The 26,642-nt window shown below is 39.4% G+C and overlaps 1 protein-coding gene across 1 annotated transcript in view; it reads right to left on the reverse strand.

The window, feature by feature from the left end:
* Positions 1-12,644: 12,644 nt before the first annotated feature.
* The window catches only part of LMNB1 (lamin B1), a 43,548-nt gene continuing 29,550 nt past the window's right edge, over positions 12,645-26,642 (reverse strand). Inside the window, exons 5-11 of the mRNA XM_030566274.1 lie at positions 26,116-26,241; positions 18,814-19,034; positions 17,980-18,205; positions 15,418-15,522; positions 14,901-15,020; positions 14,092-14,208; positions 12,645-13,377 (exon numbers count right to left, since the gene is read on the reverse strand). Of these exons, the coding sequence (XP_030422134.1) occupies positions 13,336-13,377; positions 14,092-14,208; positions 14,901-15,020; positions 15,418-15,522; positions 17,980-18,205; positions 18,814-19,034; positions 26,116-26,241 (957 nt within the window). The 3' untranslated portion in view covers positions 12,645-13,335. The remainder of the gene's footprint in view (positions 13,378-14,091; positions 14,209-14,900; positions 15,021-15,417; positions 15,523-17,979; positions 18,206-18,813; positions 19,035-26,115; positions 26,242-26,642) is intronic.

The raw sequence follows: 26,642 nt of genomic DNA on the forward strand, positions 1-26,642 counted from the left end.
CATAATATTGCTGTCTAGTGGCTGGCCCTGCTACTAGCGTTCTCCATTGAGTACTAGAGGCCTATGTTTTAGAGTTGAAGAATCTGTGATCCAGCCTCAGCTGAGAGCTAGACACATATAACCTTGTCTATTGGAGAATGTGAATTCATTACCATCAACAGCCATCTGGGGAAGAAAGCCTCCTGCATAACTCAAGTAGGAATTGTCTAAGGGAATTGTTTAAGGAAAGCCTCAACGTGTCTAGAGGGAGAAGGAAGGGGGTTGACAAAAAGAGAGAAGAAAAAACACTCCAGTTCCCAATAATTCCTATCATACTATCAGATGACTGCTTTTCCTTTTCTCTTGTGGTTATCTAGACGGGTCTCCAACAACTAGAGATTCAACATGGGCAAACATATCCCTTGTTTTGTCTCAAATCAGCCAGACTGCTCTGAAATAGTCCTTAAATCTCTCTCTCTCTCTATGCTTTCATGGCTGCAAATACTTATCTGGCACTGGGCAGCTGAGGTTGGCTCTCAAATAGCAGGGACCACCAAAGAAATGATGGCTATATAGCATCTCCAGTTCTAGAAGTAGAATTAATTTCTACGTGACACCACTAGGATGAATGCAGCAAGTTGACACAAAGATCTTATGAATAAAAGAGGGTGGGTAGATTGTTCTGTAGGCTTCTTAAATTATTACAAATGGAATGTCATCTGACCAGGACACTTTGAATCAATCCATCCAAGTGGATATGTCCACACGGCTGTTTTTAGTGCTGTAGCGCAAGTTCCATGAGCTCAAGTCTGTAGGCTCAGGCTCCGAGACTCGGCTAGCATGGGTTTTGGTTTGTTTTGGGGATAGTTTGCACTGTAGAGGTACCCTTAGGGTCAGGTCTAATTCCCTTTTTTGATACACAGTTTGGAGATAATGGAAGAGGAGTGCTTGGAGAAAATAGGCTTTTATATGGCTGGCTGATTTTTGTCTAGCCATGATCATGTCTCCTATTGTTTTAATACTACATATGCTGTGGTGTGAAGGCGAGTATGTTTAGCATTCCACTGGCAATCAATAAAAGGTTTAATTAAGTTAGCTTCAGTGTCTTGGAGCATCACATGAATATGATTGTTGTTGATCCATCATTTTCATAGCTTGCCCCCTCAAAAAAAAAATGTTAAACTGAAGAATCACTGTTTATCTCATTACCTTTTTAGCATGTATTTAGCCCCAGAAAAGACTGAAGGATGTTTATCTGTGTTTACATGTCCACAGTAAATGAGTATCTCTTACTGCTGAATTTACATACATCACAGCCCTGTTAGCAAAAACAAAAACTAGCTTGTGGGATTGGAGTTGTTAAAGGTTCCAGTTTTAAAAGCCAGCCAAAGCACAGATCAGAGACTTGCTGACAACACCTAAAGGAAAACTGATCCCCTTATTCTGTGTAATGAGAGTTTATAAGCAAGGTATCTTAGTATCACTCCCAATTTATGGAATGTAATTAATTAAAAATGAGGCCTATCATTTTAAGGATACATCTACACTACAAAATTAGATTGATTTTTTAGAAATCGAATTTATACAGTGAAATGCATATGACCACACTAAGTGCATTAAGTCGGCGGAGTGCATCCTCACTACCGCAGCTAGCATCGACTTAGTGCGGTGCACTGTGGATAGCTATCCCGCAGACCACTGGAATTCTGGGATAAGCGCCCAATGCGTGATGGGGCAAAAACTTTGTTGCAGGTGGTTTTGGGTACATGTTGTCAGGCCCCCTCTCCTCCCTCCTTCCATGAAAGGAACGGCAGACAATCATTTCATGCCTTTTTTCCAGGGTCCCATCTGCCGAACCTGCTCAGCCCACTGCATGCCTGGATGATCGGAACCGCAGGCAGGCAGCGGGCTGAGCAGGCCCGGTGGACGGAGCCCCAGACCGGCAGCAGGCTGAGCAGCTCATATATAATATATCAGAGCACCTGAAAGGGTAAGGAACCCAGGACTGTAACTTAGAGAGAGTTTTCATATTGAATTATATCAATTATTGGTTAACCAAAGTAAAATTTCACAGCGTGGTCTCCCCTAAGACTAAAAATGCAGGAGGGGAGTCAGAAAATGGAACAGTTTCCTGTTTTGAACCAGGGATGTTTCACGTGTTAGGTGAACATAACCACTACACTACGGGACTTTCGCATGTTAGGTGAACATGATAACCACTACATTACAGGGCTTCTCTTTTTTTGCCACACACTTTGCCAAATGCACAGGAATGTTTTCTCTACCTACAGAAGCTACCTAATGCAATGTCTATATCTATGGCCTTCCTGCTCACAAAGTGGTCATGCCCCTGCCCAAGGCTGACACAGCGACCTGGCTCGGGCAGGATCGCTAGCAAGGCATGATACTTTTGCCGTTAAGCAAATGCAGCAATTCTTTCCTGGCCTCTGCCACTGAACACCTCCATGCATTACGCAGTGCCCTATCAGTGCGGGAGGACTGCATGAGCTCGGAAAAGGTGTCGACAGAGATGATGGGGGAGCATAGAAACATTCTGGGAGGACTGCATGGTCACCTGTGCTGCTGAGTTCGCCATGCTGGCCAAACAGGAAATGAAATTAAAAAGATCCCGGGGCTTATAGATTCATAGACTTAAGGTTAGAAGGGACCATTACAGTCATCTAGTCTCACCTCCTGCACAATGCAGGCCACAGAATCTCACCCACCCACTCCAGGAACAAAGCCTTAACCTATGTCTGAGTTATTGAAGTCCTCAAATCGTGGTTTAAAGACCTCAAGGTGCAGAGAATCCTCCAGCAAGTGACCCTTGCCCCATGCTGCAGGACCGTCGAATTGCATCCACACTATCCCTAATTCGACCCGGTAATGTCGATTTCAGCACTAATCCCCTCATCAGGGAAGAGTACAGAAATCCATTTTAAGAGCCCTTTAAGTCGACAAAAATGACTTCGTTGTGTGGACGGGTGCAGGGTTAAATTGATCTATTGCTGCTAAATTTGACCTAAACTTGTAGTGTAAACCAGAGCTAAGTCCCAGTTGCATGGGCATTTTCAGTGTAATTTCTTTTTTTCCCCCCCAATCTGGCCTCCTTTCTTTGAAAATATTTCTTAAAATTCCAACTGTGGTTCTCACTAATAGAAACCCATTAAATTGGTGAGTAGGAGGGAAGGATTAAGGGAAACTGATGATTTAATCAAAGATGTTCTAATTATGAAATGTCCTTAGAACACTGAATCTTGATGAGTGATGAATCTTTAATATGTTTTCATTGATACCAGTTAAAAAAATCATGGTCTGACTCTCACCAACCATTTCCCAATCTATTGGGCACAGTAATCAAGAAATGCACTCTCAGAGAAGTCAAACTCTAGCTTCTACCTTATAAACAGCCACTTATATACATAACTAGCCAGAAATACAAAATACCATTGGATAGCTGTTCAATGTTTTGTATGAAGTGCGTTGGTAGTTTCAGTCATGCTTACAGAAGACCCATAAGGCTCAACGCCACAGCTGTCACTTAACATAGGGATCAGGAACTGAACAGCAATGGAATAAGCAACTCTTTCCACCAGAAGCAGCTCCAAAAAGGTGGTTCTTGAAAGTACAGTGTAGGAGAACAGATACTAAAATAAAATTTGAATTAGGCTAGTATGGAAACAAGTTTCAAAAAGTTTTGAGAGGACAAAATGTCTGTAGCATAATGTAAACAAACATCCATATAATATCCAAATGGTAATTAGCTGTTACATCCAATACAATATTAATGGAAGACTAGCATTAGAGGTGCAAGAGTGGGAACTTGCTATAATCCTCCCAGGAATATGAAGAGAAAATCAGTAGGGTACAATAAAAATAAGTCAGTATAAACAAATCTTGGCAGGAGAGAAAGACTTAACACCACAAAAAGATTACAATGGAGGAGGAACTTGGTAAGGAAAGAGGAAGTCTAACAGTAGTTATCAAATATTTCTAAAGCTGCATTGGATTCACTGAAAGGGAAGTGAGTTGCATAGTATGATTAAGATTTCAAAGGTTTTTATATTCCAATATGAAATTCTATAAAAATAAGGCTACAGGCTGCTAGTGAAGTTTTTAGTATAAAAACAAATTTGCATCTATTTCACATAATGTGGCTGGGGTGGTTGACAACTTAATATGCTATGGGGAATGGGTCTAAGACACAAAACTGTTCAGACATTTATATCATATAGAGAACTGCCAATTTAAGTGAAATATGAAAAGCCATAAGCACCACTTATGCCTGAGAAAGGCTAGATGCAGAAACAGGACATTCACTTCATCATGTGAATGTAGGTCCAAAATCTGTTTTATTAATTTAGCAACAATTGCGTGAATTGCATATATTCTATGGGCTTGCCTACCAGAGCATTTTTTCTTAAAATCTGACCATTACAAGTGTAACAGGAGGCATCATATGACATAGGAACACAGGCACTGGTTTTGCATACCCAAAAGCGTGCTGCACACTTTACAGAAACAAGAATATGGTTCCTGTTGTGAAGAGCTTACAATATAGGGGCCCAAACCCATAAAACAATTATACATATGCTTAACTAAATGAATGCAAATAGTTTAATTGAAGTCATGACCCAACAAGCAAAGGTGACAGCACCTTGTGTATTATCAGTTTCACTGTTTTTCCTACTTTGCTAGTTTCCTAGTTTCCACTGGAGCAAGAGAGAAAGGAAAATGTTTTCAAAATTAGAAAAAATTGATTTTTAGCCACAAAAACTGGCAAGTTTAGGACGTGAAACTACTTCCAATTTTTAAGCTAATTGGATTGCCAGTTGACATCCCCTTTAAGGAATGGGTACATAGTGAAAGTTCAGTTAAAGTTTGGGATTTTTTAGTATTGAATTATGTATGTCATCTAGAACCTACCTAAAATAAACCTGCCGGTCAATCCTTACCTGCTTCACATAAAGAAGAAGCCCTATCAAAGACATCAATAAGGTATAAAACAAATATACAGAATTTGTTCTCTTAACAGGTTAGCTTGGTTTTAGTGTGACATATATATAGCACAGGTTTACTGAACATAGGAATACAAGCTGCAATGTTGGTATTCTAGACATTATAATTAATTACAAGGAAGAGCAAAACATTTCAGCATCTGAACAGGAAAACACTATTGTAACATTCATGGCTTGCATTAGGCAGAAAGTCAGACTATTTGATCATCCCTTCTGGATGTAAAGATCTATGCAACACTCATGAGGCAAATTAGTATCTAAGAAAATTACCAACACTTAACCATTGAACTGAAGAAGAGAACAAGCAGAGGGACATTTTTAGCCCCATGTAACATTTCTTTGCTTTCTACCTGTGAGGGAAGATAAGCCAAGCCTAGAAAGAATACTAGAGGAGCACAGGCTGGTCAGATCAGTTAAGTCACACTAGGAATAAGCTGAAAATACAGATTAAAAAAAGCTAAGTTTTGCCTTACCCCTGTGACAGATCCATTATTTCGGATGGACAGCACAACTCATGGGAAGTAGCAACCAATGTTAATCATTCAACCATCATAAAGAGAAAATGAACAAATACCAAACTATGCACAGAGGGCACTGTGGGTCAGAGACCATTCTAAATTAGAATTAGCCTGAGTTAAAAAAAGATGCTATAAAATTTGTGAGCATGTGTGTGCAGTACTGCAGCAGGGCAGAAAATAAGAATAGATATATGTATTAGAACAGAATTTCTTCTCATTATCAGAACCTTCTTGCAAGCTTTGTGACAATGCTGATTCTGGAGCTGAACAAAATTGGCTGTGTTGATTTATGTTGTTCCCAAGATGATCACAAGGTATTTGCTAGCAAACTAGAAAGTTAGCTCAAGATGGTGATTCTAAAGGAGAGGGCAAGGCAGCATCTAGTGCTGAAATCCACTTAGACTTAATGCACTTAGTGTGTCCTCAAACTGTTGTGAAATGAAGCAAGAAGAGGTTACTTACCTATGCAGTAACTGTGGTTTTTCAAGATGTCCCCTTCCCCTCCGCATGAGCGCTCCAATCCTATGCACCTCAGATTGGAGATTTTAGATAGTGTCTATTCGGCCCTTGCGTGCGCCTGCCAGAGCCTCATGCCCTGCACCGAGGATATATACATGAAGGGATGAACCACCCTCAGTTCCTTTTCTACTGTGGAGTCTGTTGTAAAGAACTCCGAAGCAGAGGGGAGATGGGAGGTTAGTAGAGTACACATAGGGGACACATTTTGAAGAACCACAATTACAAAACAGGGTGAGTTACCTTTTTTCTTCTTCAAGCAGTTTCCCATGGGAGTTCCACTCTAGGCGACTATCAAGCAGTACCCTCTACACAGGGGTGGGACTTTGGAGTCAAATCTAAGATTGAAGATGGAACAGAAGAGCCAAATATAGCATCAGAAGCTGAGTTATTAGACACTTCAGTGTTCAGAAAATGTATGAATGGAAGTCCAAGTTGCAGCTCCACGTAAGTCTCATGAGAACATTCTCAAGGAAGGATACTGAAATACAGAGTGATTGTAGAGTGAGTTAATATTCTAGAGGGAGGTTGAAGATCATGAGAGTGATAGCAGTAGGCAATGCAGCCAGATATCCATCAACAGTCTCTGTTTGTAAATTGGAGACCATTGTCCACAAATGGAAGAAAAAAAACCTGGGAGATTTCCTCAATGGCTTGCTTCTAAGTAAAAGGTTGAGAGGGTATTAACATCAAGTATATTTAATGTTGCATCTCCTTTATCCTAGTGTGGCATAGGGAAGAAAACTGTAAGATGCATAAATTAACCTATGTGGAAGTACAAAGATACCTTTGGCAAGAACTTGGGATGCAGTCAGAGTGAGACCTTATTCTTAAAGAAGGCAGGGTATGGCATCAGAGCCCCTATCTCACCCACTCTTTGAGCAGAAATAATGGCTAATAGAAATGACATTTTCATAGACAGCTGTAGAAGGGAGTAGGTTGCCATAGATTTAGAGGAAGGCCTTGTAAGACACTCAAGTACCAAGCTGAGGTCCCATGTTGGTGTAGGGCTTTTGATTTATGGGAAGAGGTCCAGTCCCTTGAGAAACCTGTTATAGGATGAGCAAAGACAGAAAAACCTTCTATTATATGATGGAAGACCATAATAGCTGCCAAATGCACTTTTATGGATCTTAAAGATAATCTTGTACTTTTTAGTTCTACGATATAATCTAATACATATGATAATGGTAAAGATGTAGGTGAAAGATGTTTTAGGTCACACCAGTGTTTGACTCTCATTCAGTTTTGGGGATGTGTCATGAATAAATTGTTTCCTACCGTGTAACAGCACCTTGTTTACATCCTCAGAACAGCTTGTTTCTAACCATGTAAACCAACAATCAGCCTTGCCTTGAGCTGGAGAATCCCAAGGTTGGGGTGACGGATTTCACTAGCATCCTGAGAGAAAAGATGGGGGACAGTCCAGAGAGCAAATGGGGGTAGGGGGGAGGGCAAGATAGCTCAGTGTTTTGAGCATTGGCCTGCTAAACCCAGGGTTGAGTTCAATCCTGGGGGGGGGGGGGGGCCCTTAGGGATCTGGGGCAAAATCAGTATTTGGTCCCACTAGTGAAGGCAGGGGGCTGGACTTGATGACCTTTAGGGTCCCTTCCAGTTCTACGAGATAGGTATATCTCCATTAAAAAAGGAAAAGAAATCAGTTGACAAAAAACAGTGAGCTGATTAAGGAAACCATGTTTGTGTCAGCCATGTTGGAACTATGAGAATAACTTTGGTTTTCCTTTACCTTCAACAGCACCTTGAATATCAGGGGAAAATGCATACAGCAGGCCTGGACTCCAATGAAGGAGAAAGGCATCACCCAGGGCATCAAGCAGAGCTGGGAGCACTTCTCGTTCTTGGTTGGGGCAAACAGGCCTATTTGTGGGATGACAACATTGAAATATTCAGGAGTATAGTGGGATCTATCTCCCATTTGCAATCTTGTGAGAAGCATCTGCTGAGGGCATCCACTGTGGTGTTTTGCACACCCAGATGTAGGGCTGTCAATCAACCACAGTTAATGCCTAAGAGTAACTGAAAACAAAACTAACGCTTTTTTTAAATACATTCATTGCATGCCTGTGGGCAGGGAGGAAGGCATCAGCTGCAGAGGAACCAGACAATGCCCATTCAGGTACAATAACCCAAGCTAACACCAGAAGGCAGGAAGAGAACACAAAAGAGTAATTGGCTCCCATCCTAGAGAAGTAGCGATCCTGCCCCTGCCCCGTGCTCCATTGCCCCCCGCCAGCCCCTCGCTCCAGGGAATGACCCATGCTCCAATCCTCCGGCTACCCCTCTCTCCAGGGACGGATTCTCTACACAAAAGACTTGAAGACTGCTTCCTAGAGTGTTTTTGAAAGGGATTTCTTCTTCAGTGTTCTATGGGAATGTTGCGGCAAGGAGGTTGAAACAATTGACCCGTTGAAAGACCGCTGTACTGTGGGGGAAGTCCCCTGACCAGGATCAGAAGCTGGCTCGAGCAAACTCTTCATCATGAAGAGAGAGTTTAAGTTAAGTTGCAGACAGAAATTACAATTTTTTTGGAACATGTGACTCCCCAAGACAGCAGAAGTGACCATCATTGCTCGGGATCACCTATGATGCGGAGAGGCTATGTTTAAACTTCAGGACAACTTAAACCAGTTCTCCTGAGGGGAAGAAAAACAGGTGGAGGGACCACAATGGTCCTTTAAAAAAAAAATAAAAATAAAAAAATCTTACTACAGCTATAATTCTATACTTTTAAAAACAAAACTAACCACCACAAAGGAAACGGACAACTAAAACTATTAAGCACATGAGAAAAATACCGTAAACTCAACTCAGGAGGCTGCTGAGAGTCTGTCGTAAGCAGACAATTGAGAAGAAACTCAGGGCCATATAGCTCTATTTAGCCTTAGTGCAGGACACGAGGCCACTGGCATGCACAGACAGGTCTAACGAACACTGCTACCTAAAATCTGAGATCTGAGCACACCCATAGGAATACTACTTGAAGTAGCAGCAGCAGCTAAGCCACTGGCTGCAGAAGTAGGCACCGTACTATTTCTCAGTAGAGTGCCAGATACAGGGAAGAACATCTGGTCTTAACTGCCTGCTCCAAGCACTGTAGTCTGTTCCAAATGCAAAATTACTCTTCTGAGCATGGAATTAGGAGTTCTCTAAATGTTGCCACGAGGGCTTCAAAATGCTGCAGATGTGGATAAGATTTAAGGAATTTACTGCTAAGCTAGGGGAGTCTCTAACCCTTCCAAAAGAATATCTGTGAAGATCCTCCTCCTCTCTCCAGATGGAGTGCAAGTCAGGGAGAAAACTGCATAGGGCAGAGGGTGTAAATAAGAAGGTAAAAGAAAAACTAACTTCTTAGAGGAAAGAATCCTTTGCAAAAGGTCTCTGAGAACCAAAGGAAACATCTACCTCTACTCAGCTGAGGGAGAGTGTGAGGAAAGAATGGGGGGCAGGAGGGAAGAAATCTGTAAATATATGTTAAACTAGAAGCTTTGTTGAACTAAAAGCAAAGACAAAGGAAAAAAAAAAAAAAAAAAGAAGAACTCTGCCTCCATTCCAGTGGGCTGGAGAGATCATGCATGCAACAGGGGGAAATAACATTTTCAAAGAATAGGACAAAAAAAGTCATAGCCACAAAAAAATTGGTACATTTAGCACTTAAAGCTCCTTGAAACTGTGAAGCTGACATCCATTTTAAGCAATGGGCACACGGTAATAGTGCAAAGGTATGTTTGGTTTTTTTTATACTATGCCAGATGCCTGAACAAGTCTGAATCAGACAGGTTTGGCTAGTTCCCTCCTTCCCCATGCAACTGGGAGGAAAATCAAGTGGAAGCAGGAATGAAAACACAGGTATATTTGGTTTTATTACCATTTACTAGTACTCATCCGTTGTATTTAAAATGATTAAGGCTAAAGGGTTAATTATTTTGCCAAGAACAGAACAAATGCAACTTGTTTTATAGACATTACAGGACCAACCAAAAAAGAATATGCAACTTGTCTCAAGAATCACAGACTGAAAGGCTAAAAAGCACTTGAACTGTAAACCTTATTTCTGAAAAATAAAACCAGCTGCTATTTAACAGAGAATGCTGTTCTGGTTTAAATAGGAACCTGGCTGTATTAACAGAGCCCAAATCTGATATAATATTTTATTGCTTATATACGATTAAACCACTGAATTAGTTCCTCATATTGTGAGTAATCTACAGCTGTTAAGAAATGGCAGCCTTGGACAGGATTTACTGTACCAGTTACGTACTGGAGAAAGTCTTCACACATTAGTGCAAAAGAAACATTCATGTGTTCACGCACATCACAAGTGGAACATGTCTGCAAGGCTAACTGCTAGATTATGTTAGGAAGCTAGGGAATAAACTAGGAATGACCTTCAGAAATAGTCCTGAGAACCATAGTCAATGCAACATTGCACAGTGCTATTAGTAGTTGATTTACTGATCAAGATCCTGTCCTAAATACATCAGCTTAGATTAACTCTCATGTAGATCTGCGCACATGTTAAAAGACTTTAACGAAGCAACCGAAGTAGTCAAGTCGGTTTTAATACAATTCCACTCCAGGATTACACACAAACTGTGTGTGAGGGAGAAAGAATCATCACTTTTCACAAAACAGAAGTTGCACTTGGTATATATAAATGTGACAACCCTGCAACCATTGAGCTGGTGTCAAACCTAAGTTTTTTATTATGGTAAGAAAGAAGTTAATATTTAAAAAACAGACTAGCTGGCATAAATCCAAGTTTACTTCCTAAGCTTAAAAAGGCTATGTTTTATTTCACTATGTTTATTCAGTAAAATGAAGCATACGCTTTTAAAAGTCATTATGAAGCTTATCTGGCACTGGTAAAAAACTATAGGGAACATTCTGGTAGCAAGACTCCCATCTTGTGGTAGGATGTTTCACTGTGAAGTTCAGCAGCACATAACCACAGAAAGGTTATTTAAATTCACTAGCACTTACCAGGCTAGTTTAAAGAAAAAAACCTGAATATCTTAAGATAGCATTTTTAAAACTGACATTTAGCACAGATGTTGATTTACCACAGCATTCAATAAACTTGCCATGTACTCAACAAGAAGCTCTCTTTATAGAGAGTTATTTTCAAATACCAACTCCTATCCATATGTTTAGCTGGCAAACAGAACTACAGTCCTGTTCATGTAAAATTCCCAGTTCCAGGGGCACAAATAGCAGAGCTCTATGAACTTGAAACCAAGGAAATTTAATTATGATTTGGGCTATTCAAGTTCTGCAAACAACGCACCGATGGTTACATATGGAATATGGTCATTCGTAATAGTGACAGTATAGAATGAAATTCCACTTTGACACTGAGTGGGCCTTAACTGGAATACCCTTCTAGTTTCTGTCATCAGCTTTAAAACTGTAAATAGAGGGTATAGATGAAGAATGTAAGTGACCGTTTCCTACATAGAAAGAGTAAGTGAAGAGGGTGTGTTCAGTTCTGAAGAAAGCCACAGACAGCAGAGAGATTAATATAAACAGGGATCAATTAGCCCCATTGGTCAAACATAGGGAAGTATTAGACAAGTTATAAGATTTAGCAAGGAATATTTAAACTGATGTAGGGAAACCCATTCAAATTTTTAAAAAAAAAATCAATACTTCAAATTGATTTTTTCAAATTCACCCAAAACTCAACCCAAAGTTTGGGTTTTTAAAAAAAAGCATAGTTGATTGTGTTTTCAGGTCACTCTTCTGCTTTCCTCACTGCGGCCAGAGTTTTAAGAAGAAATTCTCAACTGCTATGGGAAAAAGTTGTTCATAGTATTTCTAAGGAGTTACGAGTAGGCAAATTTGTAGTGCTTTATCCAAATGAAAACTTGAGTGTTTCCCCCATCACAAATATTACGTCAATTTTTTTTTAATTGTAAGAACAGACAATGAGAATTACCAGAAATCTTCAAGCAAAGCAACTTTCAGGAACAGTTAAGGATAATGCATGCCCAATAAAGAAGTGTTGAGTAGATGACCAAATATAAGGACCTTTCACTCCAAATACCACCACTGAGTACATTCATCATCACTGGAGGAAGATTTCAAGACCAACTGGCAAGAACTATGACTGCCACTTGAGCCTTTGAGAGTAATGACTTTTTACATGGATATCTAAGGCCAGTTGAACCCTCTTCTCTGCATGTCAAGAAACAACTAACCTAAAGTAGTTGCATGAATTTAAACAAGCCAAGAAACCATTTTTTTTTAGCATAGATATTAACCTAGCCGCAATCCATTTTAAGAATTTAACCAACTCATACCTAGTTTATGGCTCGGCTCTCTCCTCCAGGAAAGAGTGAATGAGCCAGACAGAACACTTGAATTCCAAACCCTCATTTGGGCTTTCTGTAGTCTAGATAAAGGAGTGAAAGTTTCTGGCCCAGTAAATTTCTAAAAGGGTGTCTGGGCGCAGCAAGAATGAGAAGCTTTCAGATGGCTGAGGACCACATATTTCAGATGCAGAGGGATCTATGATTAGATTCCACATTTCACCATATCTAGCCTTTTTAAAGAACTTTAGCTTTCTTCCTATAATTTGGAGACAAGACAGTCATATTAAAACAGCTTTTTATTTGTTAATATTACATAAGAAAATTTAAGCAAGTTACACTATCTTTAAAAACACAACTAGCATGTTTAACATGAAACATCCCCGTCCCACCCTTGGTTAAGAAACTAAGTAAAGAAAAAGGTACCAATAAAACAAGTATTTCTGCTTCCTTCATCCTCTTATGAGTGCTTACGTGATTAGGCTTTGTTTCTTTTAAAAAAAGAAAAGCTTGTCTTTTCTATAAAAAAAGTTTTGTAACCTTGATTGTGTAGTACAAAAACAGTCTTCAATACAAAATAATTCATTATCTTGGAAATGCCTTCCACTCCCCAACAGCACCTAAATATAAAGGGGTTGACAGCGGATGGCTAGTCTAAGTGATGTAGTCTAAAAAACAAAAAACACAGTGGCATATTTCCCTTTTAACAAGAATAAAAAAAGACTGGCATAAAAAAATTGAGGGGTCATTTTCAGACAGTACATAGTTCAGTGTCAACAATTCACATCTTGCAAGAGTTACAGATATGGTTTCTTTTACAAAACTTTCTTTTCGATAACAAAGGAAATTAAGGCCATCAGACTTGCAGCTTAAAAACTCACATAAAAGAAATACAAAAATATTGTGCTTCTGAGAAGGCTCTGCACTATAGGCCAGGTTTACCATAATCTGAGGAAGATGGTTGACTGAAGAAATTCACATGATTGCACAGCTTCTGTTGGCTGCCCTTGGGTCTCCCTGTTAGGAATAGAAAAAGTTAGCTCTGAAAAATAATCCTACAGTAGAAGATTCAGCATCTTAAAAATGCCACTTTAAACCACTAAAACATGTGATACCTGGCATAGTCTAAGCCAAAAATCAGTCACTACTACAGAGCTTTAACTCAAAATACATTACCCTCTGTAGCCAGAGGAATGCTAGGTATCCTCTCCTGGGGGAGGTAGTGAAAAAAGGAACTAGTAAAACACAAGTTTAAGGGTAATTGTTATTTTGGAAAGTGAAGCTAAATATTTTGTCATATTTGTGGAATGGGCATGAAGTACGGTTAGTTTTTCCAACTGAGTACATTAAAGATATAGCTATATTTTCTTAAATTGCTAGGATTCTTTAAGGTACTGAACTGTAGAGTCCCAGAAACAGAGTTGTGCAAATAATGAAGTACTTCAACTACTGTTAAAAAAAAATTGAGTCCATACTAATTCCACAAACACTGTTATGGAGACTTGGCTTTCAACCAAAAAGTCAGGCAACTGAAAATATTTCCCACGGCAGCCATAACTTTTTCTTTATGGTAATATGTAGAATTCTGTAGTATCTTGTGCACTAACTTATGCCTCTATAGGGGTGTTCTGGTTATGAGTTTGAACTGATATTTTCCCAAAATTCAGTGCTCGTGTGCTTGGTTTCTAGTTTTTAAATAAAAATTTGATTAATCAACCCTTAACAAAATACCTGCTGGTGAAAAAGATCCTCCTCTTCAATTGCTTCAACTGCTTCTTCCTCAGCGTCCTCCTCCTCTTCGCCTTCACGTAAAGTTGTTTTGAAGACAGTGGTTCTCTGAGCAACCTCCTGCAATAAGAGTTGCTGTTTTATTATCTATAACCTAACATTCCATGAGTCTAGAGACATGATGCTTCTAATCCAGGTGCCAATATTACTTCTACCCTGAAACAAAGAACTTCTTCTTGTTCATCTGCAGCCTGAATATACTTTATTCACATGCCTATACTATACACATTAGCAACACATACTAAGAAATGCGCTTTTCATACTGTTTTCTTGTTAAGTTCCTCCAGTGGCTTAACAGACTGTCAGAGACTTTGGTCTAACTTAAGTTTTTTTAGACATTTCCTGCTCTAAGAATTTCTCTCTCCGCCCCTGGAAGTCAACTGATGGGAACACTGATCAGTTGAGGAACCAAGATTCCAATATCTTGCACCTTACCTGAATTATAGTAAATAACTTGTCACTAGAAGAGACATTTAATTCAGCTGAATACCTGCTTATGCTTCAGAGAACTGTATTTATAAGCAAATGCTACTGAGTTTTGGAAATTTAATTCAAGCAGAAAGCAAAAGCATTTCACGATAACAGCAGGAGGCATGTATTCCCTTACTGGAAAATCGGCCCTAAAACTATCTTCAAACATTTTTTTTGAAATGCTTCATCTTTATTAGAACACAACTTCTGTCCAGCACTTAATTTGTCAGTCCATTGAGCAATCTTTCAAGGAAGGTTTAACTATATCTAATCTACTTTACCTCTCCCTGAGAGTTTTTCAATATAACTTTCACATCCTTGCCAGTGCCCCAAGAGTTCTGGTTCTTCCAGATGAGGTCAGAGGGAGGGCTGGCAGTAACTCCAGCATTTGCAGCCCAGACCTGGAATAGAAAGGAAGTCATACTGAGATCTTAATGAAATGAGTCTCCATCACACAATACATTTGTGATTACGGCTACTATGTAAGAGAAGGGGTTAGGTGCGAAAACTTGGTTAATTTACCCCATTAAAAGTGGATGCCTCTGCTCAGTCTCTGGGCATCCGTTTTACCTGTGTACCAAAAAACCCACTTTTGTACATGCAGATTGGACAGTTTAAATGTATATCTTCATGTGCAAGTGCATGGTCAAAAGCTCAAGGTGCACTTGATGTCAATACAGATGCTAAAATCTTAAGTGATTGGAAAATATGACTAAAAACTGAAGAAACTCATTATCCTATTATGTTTACATCGCTTTCAAACAATTTCACATCTTTATCAAAGCTAATTTCACTTACTGTAACAATCTGGCCTGCCTTTAGTACATATCTTGAGGTATATTTGTAACTGACAGAAATGTCTCCTATTTTTCTGATCATCTCCCAGCCTCCCATTGGTTGATCCTATGGACAAAGGGAAAGGAATTTAAGATTCAGTTTATACCAATACAGTATAATTTCCTACAAGATAAACAGAAATCATCATACTTCCCCCCCAGCCCCACCCCCGCCAAGGGAGCAAGGAAAAAAAGCTTTGGAAAGTTTTCTGTAATATTTGCTATCACTGTGTCCTTGAAGTCCACACAACCACAGTGCTGAATAGACTCAGATGGTGTGATGTTTCATTCTGGAACATGAGAGCTCATGTGACACATTGCCCCATTTCTAATTTATAATTCTGATGTTAAATTGGTTGAAGGGTTTATTATTTTTAAATGTGACAGTTATCATCACACTTGGTTCATGAAATACAGAATATGAACCCCATTACAAATATTTAGTATCTTTTAACACTCAAGACTTTTGCATATGAACTATGTCCAATCTTTTGGAAAACCAAGACGCTCCTGTCAGTTTTCTTTTTCAGAACACCGTACTCTGTGACTGCACTATTGTGACAAATACTTTTTCCATGGTGTAACATGGCTTTTTATAAGTAATGGCAAGAGTAAAGAAACACAAACATTTATAGTCTCTGCAGAATGAATATTTCCAATGAAGAATTGAACATTTTCTATGTAGAACTGAAGATTTAATTCTGAAAGAAAATTGCTTTTTTTGATTAGAGATAAACTTCCAAATATGAGTGCAATGCTGTCTTGAGTCTGAAGACATTAAGACATATGGGGCAGCCCTATTTATCAACCCTAAACCTCAATAAGATAATCAAGTAGTCATGTGACAAAGTGGGATATATCTGTACTAAATTATGAAGTCTACTTTGTATTGTGTTGAACTGCACACTTCATATTGCACTGCATTCCAGCGAGTGCCCTGCTCTGGAAAGATGCGGAACACCTTCTTGAAGGACTATCTGGGGATATCCACTCTGAATGACAACTACAGGCCCATCACTATGAAACAATGGATTTCTTACACACTGGCCTGCAGGAGGGGCTGGAGCATCCCAGTGGAACACATGAAAAAGAGAGACAGAAGGCCTACTTGACTGTGAGGTTCTGCTCTATGCAGGGTAAGGAGGACTTGCAGGAGAAAGAGAACAGGAGGGACTCTGCCCAGCTTGAAACTCTGACAAACCTTGGACTCTCAGAAGGGTGACAACAGGGAGCATCAGGACTTTCTCTATTTACTTTGAGAGTAAAGTTTGAGAGTAAAGTTTATGGTTAAGAAATTTTCTTTGCTGTCCTACCACACTGTTCTGAAACAGAAACTAGAAGCCAGGTACACCCACAGCTTAAGTGGAGCTTGAGGGGGGGCTTCAAAAGTCTCAGACTACTTCTGGGTTCTAGGGAAGCTGGGCAGAGAGGTGCTCTATGTCCCAAGGAAGGGCTTCAGACAAGAGATCTGAGCGTGGGAGCATGCCCTATACATATCCAGAACTAGAAAGTGACTAGATGCTCCCCAGAGCTAGGTGACTTGAAAGCATGTAGGACCCATCAAGTAGAGACAGGGACACTGAGCCAGGCTGCAACAATTAGGGTTCCAAGGTTTGTAATTTAAGGAAAAGTGAAGGGACAAGAGTTGTTTATACTTGAAATGTCTATTCGTTGCTGGCATCAGGTGCTGGATCCACATAAACTCGTTCTGAACATAGTTTAGCTGCAAACTGTCAAAAACAAGACACTCAGCACTATTTTGGCAACTGTGGTTGAGGAGAGGAAGCATGGTCTTCTAGGCATGGCATTCTAATGGCACTCAGATCTAGGTTCTGTTTCCAGCTCTGACACAGACTTTCTCCACAACCATGAGCATGCCTCATCTACATTGTGGATCTGGCATGATTTCAATTATTTGTGGATAGCCAGTGTAGCTGAATCAGTGCAAGCCTCGAGTATTAACAGGACAAGGCACTGTATGGTGTGTCGAACACTGGTGTCATTTCCCCCAGTTCTGAGCAGCAGTAAACTCCACTAGTGCAAATAAGTGGCTTTGGACATTTAAATCAGGGTTTTGCACTGAAAGCTGGACACTGGATGGGTAAAAATTGAGGCAAATGCCTATACAGACAGCACCTTCAACTTTGCGTTTCAGTTCCCCCATCTGTAAATTAAGGCTATTTTCTTTTTGCTACCTTTAGCCTGGTCATTTTAGATAGCAAGGACTGCCTACTACTACATGTATGCTCAGTGCCTAGAAATGTGACTATCATCTTACATGATTAAGTGTTTAGAAACCTCAGCTGTACATATTATCAGGAAGAAAATATCTCTGATGCCAGAATGTTGGGAAAGAGGTCATGCTGGATCATTAAATTAATACCGAACCCTAGAGCCATTTGCTTTCTACAGCACTCTTGGGTTCTGGCACATGATACAGAGCCTGAAAGACAAACGCAGCCTGAGGCTGCCTTCTTGCAATCAGTAAATTATAAAGTGATGGCACATCATTTTGTTTTCACACCTGCTCAGAAGTGTTTTTCAAGCGGATGAATTTCCCATCCACGTCTATCTCCTCAATACAAATATTTCCAGTAGCAGAAGCTGAATGGGAGATGCTGACACTACTGCTGGCTTCAGATTCTTCCACATCAATTCTCTTCCTCTTTCCTCTGGTTGTGCGCATGCTACGACTTGATGATGCCCGAGAGACTGTCACCCGAGAAGATGGGCTGGGAGATAGCTTCAACCTGGATTTGAGGAAGGAAACATGTCACACCAAGTATTTCAACGCTCACTTACATAACACATCATCATTTTCACTCCCTTGTGGCTGGGTTGACGAAACAAGCTGTCATTGCAACCGCCACAGTACTCTTGTGATATCTGGCTCCCCAAGAGTCTACATACTATTCCACTTAAGTCAGACTAACAAAATAAGCAACACTCACACCTTACCTACCTCCATTTGTTTTTAAATAAATGTTCCTCACTTCGATATGTTAAAAACTGCTAATATTAAGGATTCTCTCTCTTTATAGGTGTACTGTTAAAGATTGCTGAAAAAAGAAAAGCTTTGCAGAAATGCCCTGCAGATTTGCTCATCTCTTCTTACCACATCTTGCCTTTAAATTAACAATACCTATTAGCTTTTCAGAATATTAATATAACAAGCCCCACATCTTACATGGGGCTATACAGGGCCTCTTATTTTTGAAAGGTAAATATGGACATGTGTAGTAAAAGACCCTGAAGTGTTTAATCAAAGTCTCCCAACAAAAGAGCTTTCTCTTGAAGGACAGACATTCAATAAATCACAAAGCACATCAACAATATTCAATGGAACATAATTTCTTACCTCTCTTCTTCACCCTCCAGCAGTTTCCTATATGCATTGATTTCCATATCCAGAGCCAATTTCACATCCAGAAGTTGTTCATAGTCATTCAGCTGTTGCTGCATCTGATCTCTTATCTCAGCCATTTCTCTTTCTTTGTCAGACAGCATCCTACGATAGTTGTCCCTTTCATTAGCCAGTGTGTCCTCCAGCTCTTGCATCTTATCCATCCATGCCCTAGACTAGAACAAAACAGAAAAACAAAGTTAGCAGCTCCTCAGGGAAAGGATTCACTTGAGTGTGTCAAGAAACCTAGATTTTGAACATTTGGTTAGCCCAGGGGTTGGCTACCTTTCAGAAGTGGTGTACCGAGTCTTCATGTACTCACTCTAATTTAAGGTTTTGCGTGCTAGTAACGCATTTTAACATTTTTAGAAGGTCTCTTTCTATGTCTATAGTATATAACTAAACTATTGTTATATGTAAAGTAACTAAGGTTTTTAAACTATTTAAGAAGCTTAATTTAAAATTAAATTAAAATGCAGAGCCCCCCGGACTGGTGACCAGGACCCAGGCAGTGTGAGTGCCACTGAAAAAAAAAATCAGCTCGCATGCAGCCTTCAGCACGCATGCCATAGGTTGCCTACCCCTGGATTAGACAGTGTTTTACCCTCACTGAACCCCAACCCACTCCTCTCCAATTTCCTGTCCTACAAAAACTTTTGAAGAGTACACATTTGCACCTGCTGTACACATGCAATTGTCTATACAATACTTTGGCATGCAAGTGATGAAAAAATCAAGAGCAGATTTCTAAGAAGTGAAATTAAATTGCAGCTTTTTAAATCATTCAGAGATTAAAGTTGAACTTTGCGAGCTGGAAGACATCTGAACCACACATGTACCCAGCATCAAATGCTCACTTCATTCTTACAAGTTGAGTAATGAAGGTTCAAGAAGATGAAGAGTCACTGTGAAAAAGACTGGGACTTTAAAGTTATGCTTAGGACTCCAGAAGCCATTTTAAATAAGATTTAGAGCCAGTATTGTATTCCTAATATTCTGTACAAGTGTCAAGTTAGTAACATCTGGGGCTACTCTTCAAAGAGTTGCTAATCTAACCTTTATGTTTCATCCCACCCCCAGCTCCTCCTCAACCCCATCCCTCAAAACCACAAATATCATTTGCAAGCACAAGTTTGAATGTTCAGGGGTCCTAGGAACTGGTAACACAGACTAGACTTTGGCCATAAAAGGAGAGCTATTGCTTCTTATTCCACAGAATTTACATTTGAGAGTGAGCAAAGGCCAACGGCATGGGAAGAATGCCTACCACAATTTTCTTTCGTATTACATGTTAAGAACTTCATGCACATATCAAACTTTCCAACATGTTCCCAGAATTCCAACAATATTGCTATAAAAACAGCTATGAGCTAGAAAAGCAGTCTGGTTATTGCCACATGAAATATCCAACAGGCTTTATAATGTATCCTTCTGGGATGAAATCTGAAGTGTTTCCTAGAAAAAGATTCTTTCACTAACAGCCTGGCAATAATAGATAGTAAGAGCATTGTTATCCAGCATCTCATCAGTTTGTTTAAATAATCCAAAAAAGGGACAATTCTACTCTGAATAGTGACTAAGTGGTATCATGGAATTTCTTCTATGTACCTTAATATCTTCCAAATTAAGTTTGCTCCATTTACAGGTATTAAAAACCTAGTTGCCATCCCTGACCAGTCACCCTGGAATCAGACACGAAACTGGATTTTTTCCGGCTCACGCATCCCTAGTGATAAAAACTCAAGAATTATGTTGATGCACAAGCCAGAAAAGAATCCAGATTACTCTCTGAAATCACGTCGACATTAAGCGTTCAATCTCCTGTTGTAATTGCATGGATTCAGCTGCACTAGCAGTTAAGGGAACAGTAGTGTAGCCCAGTTGCTGGCAATATGCCACTATCTGGTCTAGATCTGCTCTGAGCAGCATTATACAATATAGCAAAAACACACCACTGGGCAGTCCATGAGTAGGCTCATCACTTCTTGAAGCGACTGAACTGCATTGATACCAATGTAATGTTGGGATACTGAAAAAACAAAACACGTAAGTGTAGTCACTATCCCAAAATCTGTATTTGGCTCTGCAGGAAGACAGGGTGGGAAAAAAGTATTAAAGACTTGTTTTAGTGAGTGTAGTCAGCAGATATAATTATACATATTCAACTGATCTGCTCTTTGTTTAAAAAAAAAAAAAGTCTTATTTCTATTCAGAGCAGCTTCTCCCTTTAAAGAATGCTGAAATACTTGTGGGTTTTTTGGGGAATTAATTGCATTATTGCACCAATGCAAAGTTAGGCAATGTCACTACACGGTGGGGGGGAGAAGGGAGAGAAAAGGCTCATACTGTATTGAAGTTTGATTTCAGGTAGTCCTCGTGGCTCATCAGTTCCAGGCAGCTACAACAGCAATGCCTGTATGTTTCCCTATTACATCGGCAGCCTCACGCAATATGAAGACACACAACCAAATCTTTAAACATGGAAAGAAGGCGTGGTGCTTAAGACACAGGACTAGGAGTTTAAAGTTTTGTGGCAAAGCCTAGAATAAGTTTCCTGTGCCAGTAAATTAACTTCTGTACTTCAATGTCATCCCATCTACTTAACATGAAAAGTTGTAAAGCTATATTCATTAGCGTTTGTAAAGCTCGTTGAGTGCCTCAAAAAGACAAGTGCAAATCAGTTTTATAGACTACACATTTTCTGACTCTGCAGGAATAAATCCAGTGAGTCACCAAGGAAGCAATCCCTGTGTCCTACCCCACACTACACACACACCCCCCCCCACTCAATCCCCCCACCCCCAAGAGGATGGATACTCAGTATCTCCCCCTTCCACACCTGCCAGACTGTCCAAGAGTCACATAAGACCAATGCCACACCAAGAGGATGCCAATACAAAGGAATCTCCGAATAATGCTGAGATACACATGGCCCCAAGAGACCCAGACTTCTCTAACAAAAAAAGGAGATCCATAAGATAGAATTAGAATGAAGTGACAGGTGTGGCCAAGCATACACCGTGTCCTAAAGATGTCTACTTTTTGCTCACCTACCTTGCATGGGCATTCCTTTTGATGGAAATCTGGATGGTTCAGCAGAACTCTAATGTATCTGCCATAGTTTTAAACTACATTAATACAAAGAAGTCTATCCTACCCAAACCACCATTGTTACGGTGTTCATTACAGATAATTCGCTACACATCTCAATCAAAAACCTTCAAAGGGATCTTTAAAATGAAGTAGAGTTTCCACTGAGTGGTGTAGCTAAAGCCACTGCTAGTAGTCTAGTACTGCAAGAAGCGTGCTGCCATGGGTGCTACCTTCCGGAGGACACAAATACTGACCACTTTTGTATATGAAGGAGTTCCATGAAATTTTTAATAGAACAGTAAGCACGATCATCAGCTTTATGGTTAAACTGAATTTCCCCAAAATAGAATTTATCTGTTGCAAATTCCCATTTCTCTCCACTTCCATTGTTTATTACAGAAAGTATTTTAACTTGTCCTATCCTACAGTGTGATGCATCTGGGTAACAAGGGTCTCTTGTGAGTTCTATACTCAAACCTTGTCATCAACTCCAGCTGAAGTCTACAGGAGTTTTGCAGATGGAATGGAGCATAGATTACACAAGCAATTACAGTAAGAAGCCACGTGATGTTTGTGAAATGCTGTACAATTCTTCCAAGTAAAAGGCACTGGTGAGATATGGACACTGCTTACTTCCCATACTTTAACAAGGCACACAATTTGGAGGTCTTGGCAGATTCTCAATTACTTCTGCATTAAGTCAACAATAGTGATACTGGACATGGATAGAGACCTCTTTAATTAAATAAATACTACTGGGAACTATTTGATTATGGGAGATTAACTTTCCAGATACAGATTGGAGGACAAGGGCTACTAATAGTAGGGCCCAAATTTTCCTGGATGTGATAGATGAGAGATTTCTTCACCAAATAGCCACTGAATCAACAAGAAATGATGCCATTTTAGATTTGGTATTGGTGAGTAGTAAGGACCTCACAGAGCCAGTTGCAGGAGACACCCTTGGTTTAAGTGATCATGAGCTAATTCAGTTTAAAACTAAATGGAAGAATAAACAAAAATAGATCTGCAACAAGGGTCCTTGATTTCAAAAGGGAGAACTTAAAAAAAATTAGGGAATTAGTTAGGGAAGTGGACTGAACTAAAGAACTCAAGAATGTGAATGTGGGGGCACCAAAGTAATTCAAAGTCAAAGTTGAAGAAATTATCCTCAACCTGAATCCCAAGCAAGGGGAAAAAATTCATAGGGAAGGGTTGCAGACCACGCTGGCTGAGCAAACATCTCAAACAAGTGATTAAGAGAAAGCAGAAAGCCTACAAGGAATAGAATGTGGGATGGATAAGCAACGAAAGCTAACTTTTGAAGGTCAGAAAGTCTAGGGATAAAATGAGAACTGCCAAAAGCCAAGCAGAGTTGGACCCTGCAAAGGGCATTTAAAAAAAAAGAAAAAACAAAAAAACAAACACACACACACACCCCACCAAGATTATATAGCCATATAAAAAAGAAAACAAGAACAGAAGAAGTGTGACCATTAAGCACTGATGATGGGGCGGAGATTAAAGATAATCTAGCCAGGGATCAACACCTAAACAAATACTTTGCCTCTTGTTTTTAATAAGGCAAATGAAGATCTTATGAGAAGTGGCAAGGTGACTAGTGGGAACAAGGCAGGAGAAATTACCACATTCAAGGTAGAAGTGAAACAAACAACTTCATTGGACTAAATTGTGGGCCTGGATAACCTCCATCCAAGAATATTAAAGCAACTGGCACATTAAATTGCAAGTCCAATAACAAGGATTTTTAATGAATCTGTAAACTCAGGGGTCACACTCTATGATGGGAGTATTGCTAATATGGTTCCTATTTCTAAAAAAGGGTGATCTGGGAAACTACGGGCCTGTTAAATTTGACTTCAATTGTATGTAAGGTCTTGGAACAAATTTTGAAAGACAAAACAGTTCAGGACACAGAGGTAAATGGTCACTGGGATTGCAGATTCTGTGCAATCCCCCTGCAAGAGGTCAGACTAGATGATAACCATGATCCCTTCTGGCCTTAAAGTTTATGAATAGCCACAAATGCTTTCTTCCATCTTTGGCAAAGTTAAACTTTCCTTTCAGAAGCAAACTCTGCTTGTTATTAGTGCCCCAATAGTTTCAATCTGGATTACGTAACCAAGTAGATGAGGTTCTCCTGGGAGGACCAAGCCTCAGCTAATGCAAAACATGTAGTTTCCTCTGTGGTGTCTGTCACATACAACCCCTCTTCTCAGTAGGCTACTCTGATTTCCAATATGTTTGATTCAAGATTCTGCACCATTAAACTCATGAATTCTGGTTATTTTAAGGTCTGCTTATAGTCTCACATTTCATCCCAACAGACAAAATTATCAACAGCTTCTAGAATTCTAGATATGCACAGGATGTTCTTGATGGAGGGAACTCAAATAATGAACTCTTTCCCTGCTGGTTCAAGAGAAGTTGACAATTTGAAGGCCTGTTACATACTCAAGCTTTTGCTTTAAATGGTACTTCAAGGTATATACTGGTAGGAGAGCCAGGTGAATTTTTCTAGGGAGTTGGCAATTCTTTTTAGTTGAAGACATAATAGTTATGTAGTGTAAATACTACAGAATTACCAAGCAAGACCTGAAATCCTCTATATATAGAATAACTATTTGCTTAATATTATTGTTTGCTTAATACTGTTTCACCTACCTTGAAAACAGAAACTTAATAAATGTTTTTGTTCTGTGTTTGTATACGGCCTGGCACAATGGGGTCCTTGTTCATGACCAAGGATCCTAGGCTCTACAGTAATAAAAGCTCTTTTGGTTTCATTGGGGCTTACTTAAGAACCTCACCTCAAATGTTATTTTGTAGTTTCTCACAGTAATACACCATAATATATGCACCTCTCCTGATTATTAAATCAAGTTTGATGTCTCAGTCCTTATCTTCAAAACATTTAAAGGCCTGGGCCCAAGGTATCTAAAAGTTCCATTAAAGTACTGGAATGAAAACCTGGATCAAACAACTTTGTTTCTCTGGCACAACAGAACTGCACAACATAAAGGTAAAGCTCATCTATCAGAAGACCAAACTTTCTTAGGGGCCAGAAAGATGATGAAATGAATTCTGACAGGAACTAAGAAACATCAGAACCATCTTCTGCTCCAAGTCCAAGATGCATTTATTTGACCTTGCTTTTTCTAACAAGCATATCACAATGTGTGTGGATTTAAAATAAAGTTTACAGAACATACTCTGCATGCACTTGGAAGAGAATGAGAGAACAAATGTGACAAATATCACATTGCTTAATGCCCACCCGCTCAAATACTACAGTGCAGAAGAACCCATACAGCACAGAGAACAAACAGTACAACGGGGTAGAGACATGAGATGAAAATAAAAAACATTGTAATTCTTGAAGCTGAACACTATCTACACCAGGGCCCCGGCCATTTTTAAGTCAATACCACAGAACCTGCATTTGTTAAAACCTGTTCAGTTTTTTGCTTGTAATGATCAAAACTGCAGACTGAGCAGAACAGAAACTACTTCACAAGTCATTAACAGAATGATTTGATGGAGAAATAGATCAACTGAAGTTAGCTAGCTACCAAGGGAACAAGAGAAATGGAAAGAGATCAGAACAAAACTAATTCAGTATATTTTTAATATACAATTCACTGGAGAATGAGAAAAGGGAAAGAGGTGTCTTAAAGATATCAGTGTAAAAACTTAATTACTTACAAAAAGATTGAAGGGAGTATTTGAAAAAAATACCCTTTTTAAAAAATATTTCTTTTCCCATTTGATAAACAAAGACTGAATATGCAAGGGAAACAGTGTAAAAGACCTTAAATGGCTGTTAAATATATGAAGTAAACAAATGGAAAAAAAAAGTATTTTGTTCCAATCTTTCAGTTATAATAATCTTTGGTATTACTTGTAACAGTGAAGCATTTTCAGGCAGGAGTTTAAATTTAGATAATGTTTCTCAAATACATACTGTAGAACAGATCAACTTTATTTTCAGAAGTTATGGAATTTAGAAAGAGTCATTAAGATGAAAACAGAAAGAGTAATAAAATCCATGTAACATGCAATTAAAAAGAGAGAGAAAAAGGTATAAACTTTTAATCAAATTCCATTACAGGGATTAAGTCTAAATCCCAAGTGATTTGTTACCTCTTTTTGTAGGCTTGAAAGCTGGGAGGAGAGACTTTCAATCCGCATGCGACTTTCTGTGAGCTCTTCTCTTATTGTGTTTGCTGCAGAACTACTCATCTCAGAGGAGAGTCTGGCGTTCTCAAGCTACAACAAAACAAACTGCACATCAGTCTCAAAAGACTTGCTACTAAATAAGTAAGCAAGCATGGGTCACCTAAAGAAATTTCATTTAGTATTACTAATAAACCACAAAGTTCTTGTCTGTAATACAGGAAAAGCAACATCATAATTGAGCAAGTGCAGTGCTCAACTACAAGGCTGGATTCACTTTTCTGGAAGTCAAAATCTGGTGCAGTGCTAGGAACAAACAGTAGTACAAGCTTTCCCCACTCACCCCATCAACATGTCCCAAACTGGAACTGTAAAAAAAAGTGTTCATCCAGAGGCAAATTCAGTTTTCAAGGCCTTCATTCTTTGGACCTGAGACTGCCAAACAAGGGCTACTATTGTGGTGCTGCCTGTGCAAGCATTTGACCAAGATCACC

The sequence above is a fragment of the Gopherus evgoodei genome, chromosome 6 (assembly GCF_007399415.2).
Source record: "Gopherus evgoodei ecotype Sinaloan lineage chromosome 6, rGopEvg1_v1.p, whole genome shotgun sequence".
Classification (NCBI taxonomy): Eukaryota; Metazoa; Chordata; order Testudines; family Testudinidae; genus Gopherus; species Gopherus evgoodei.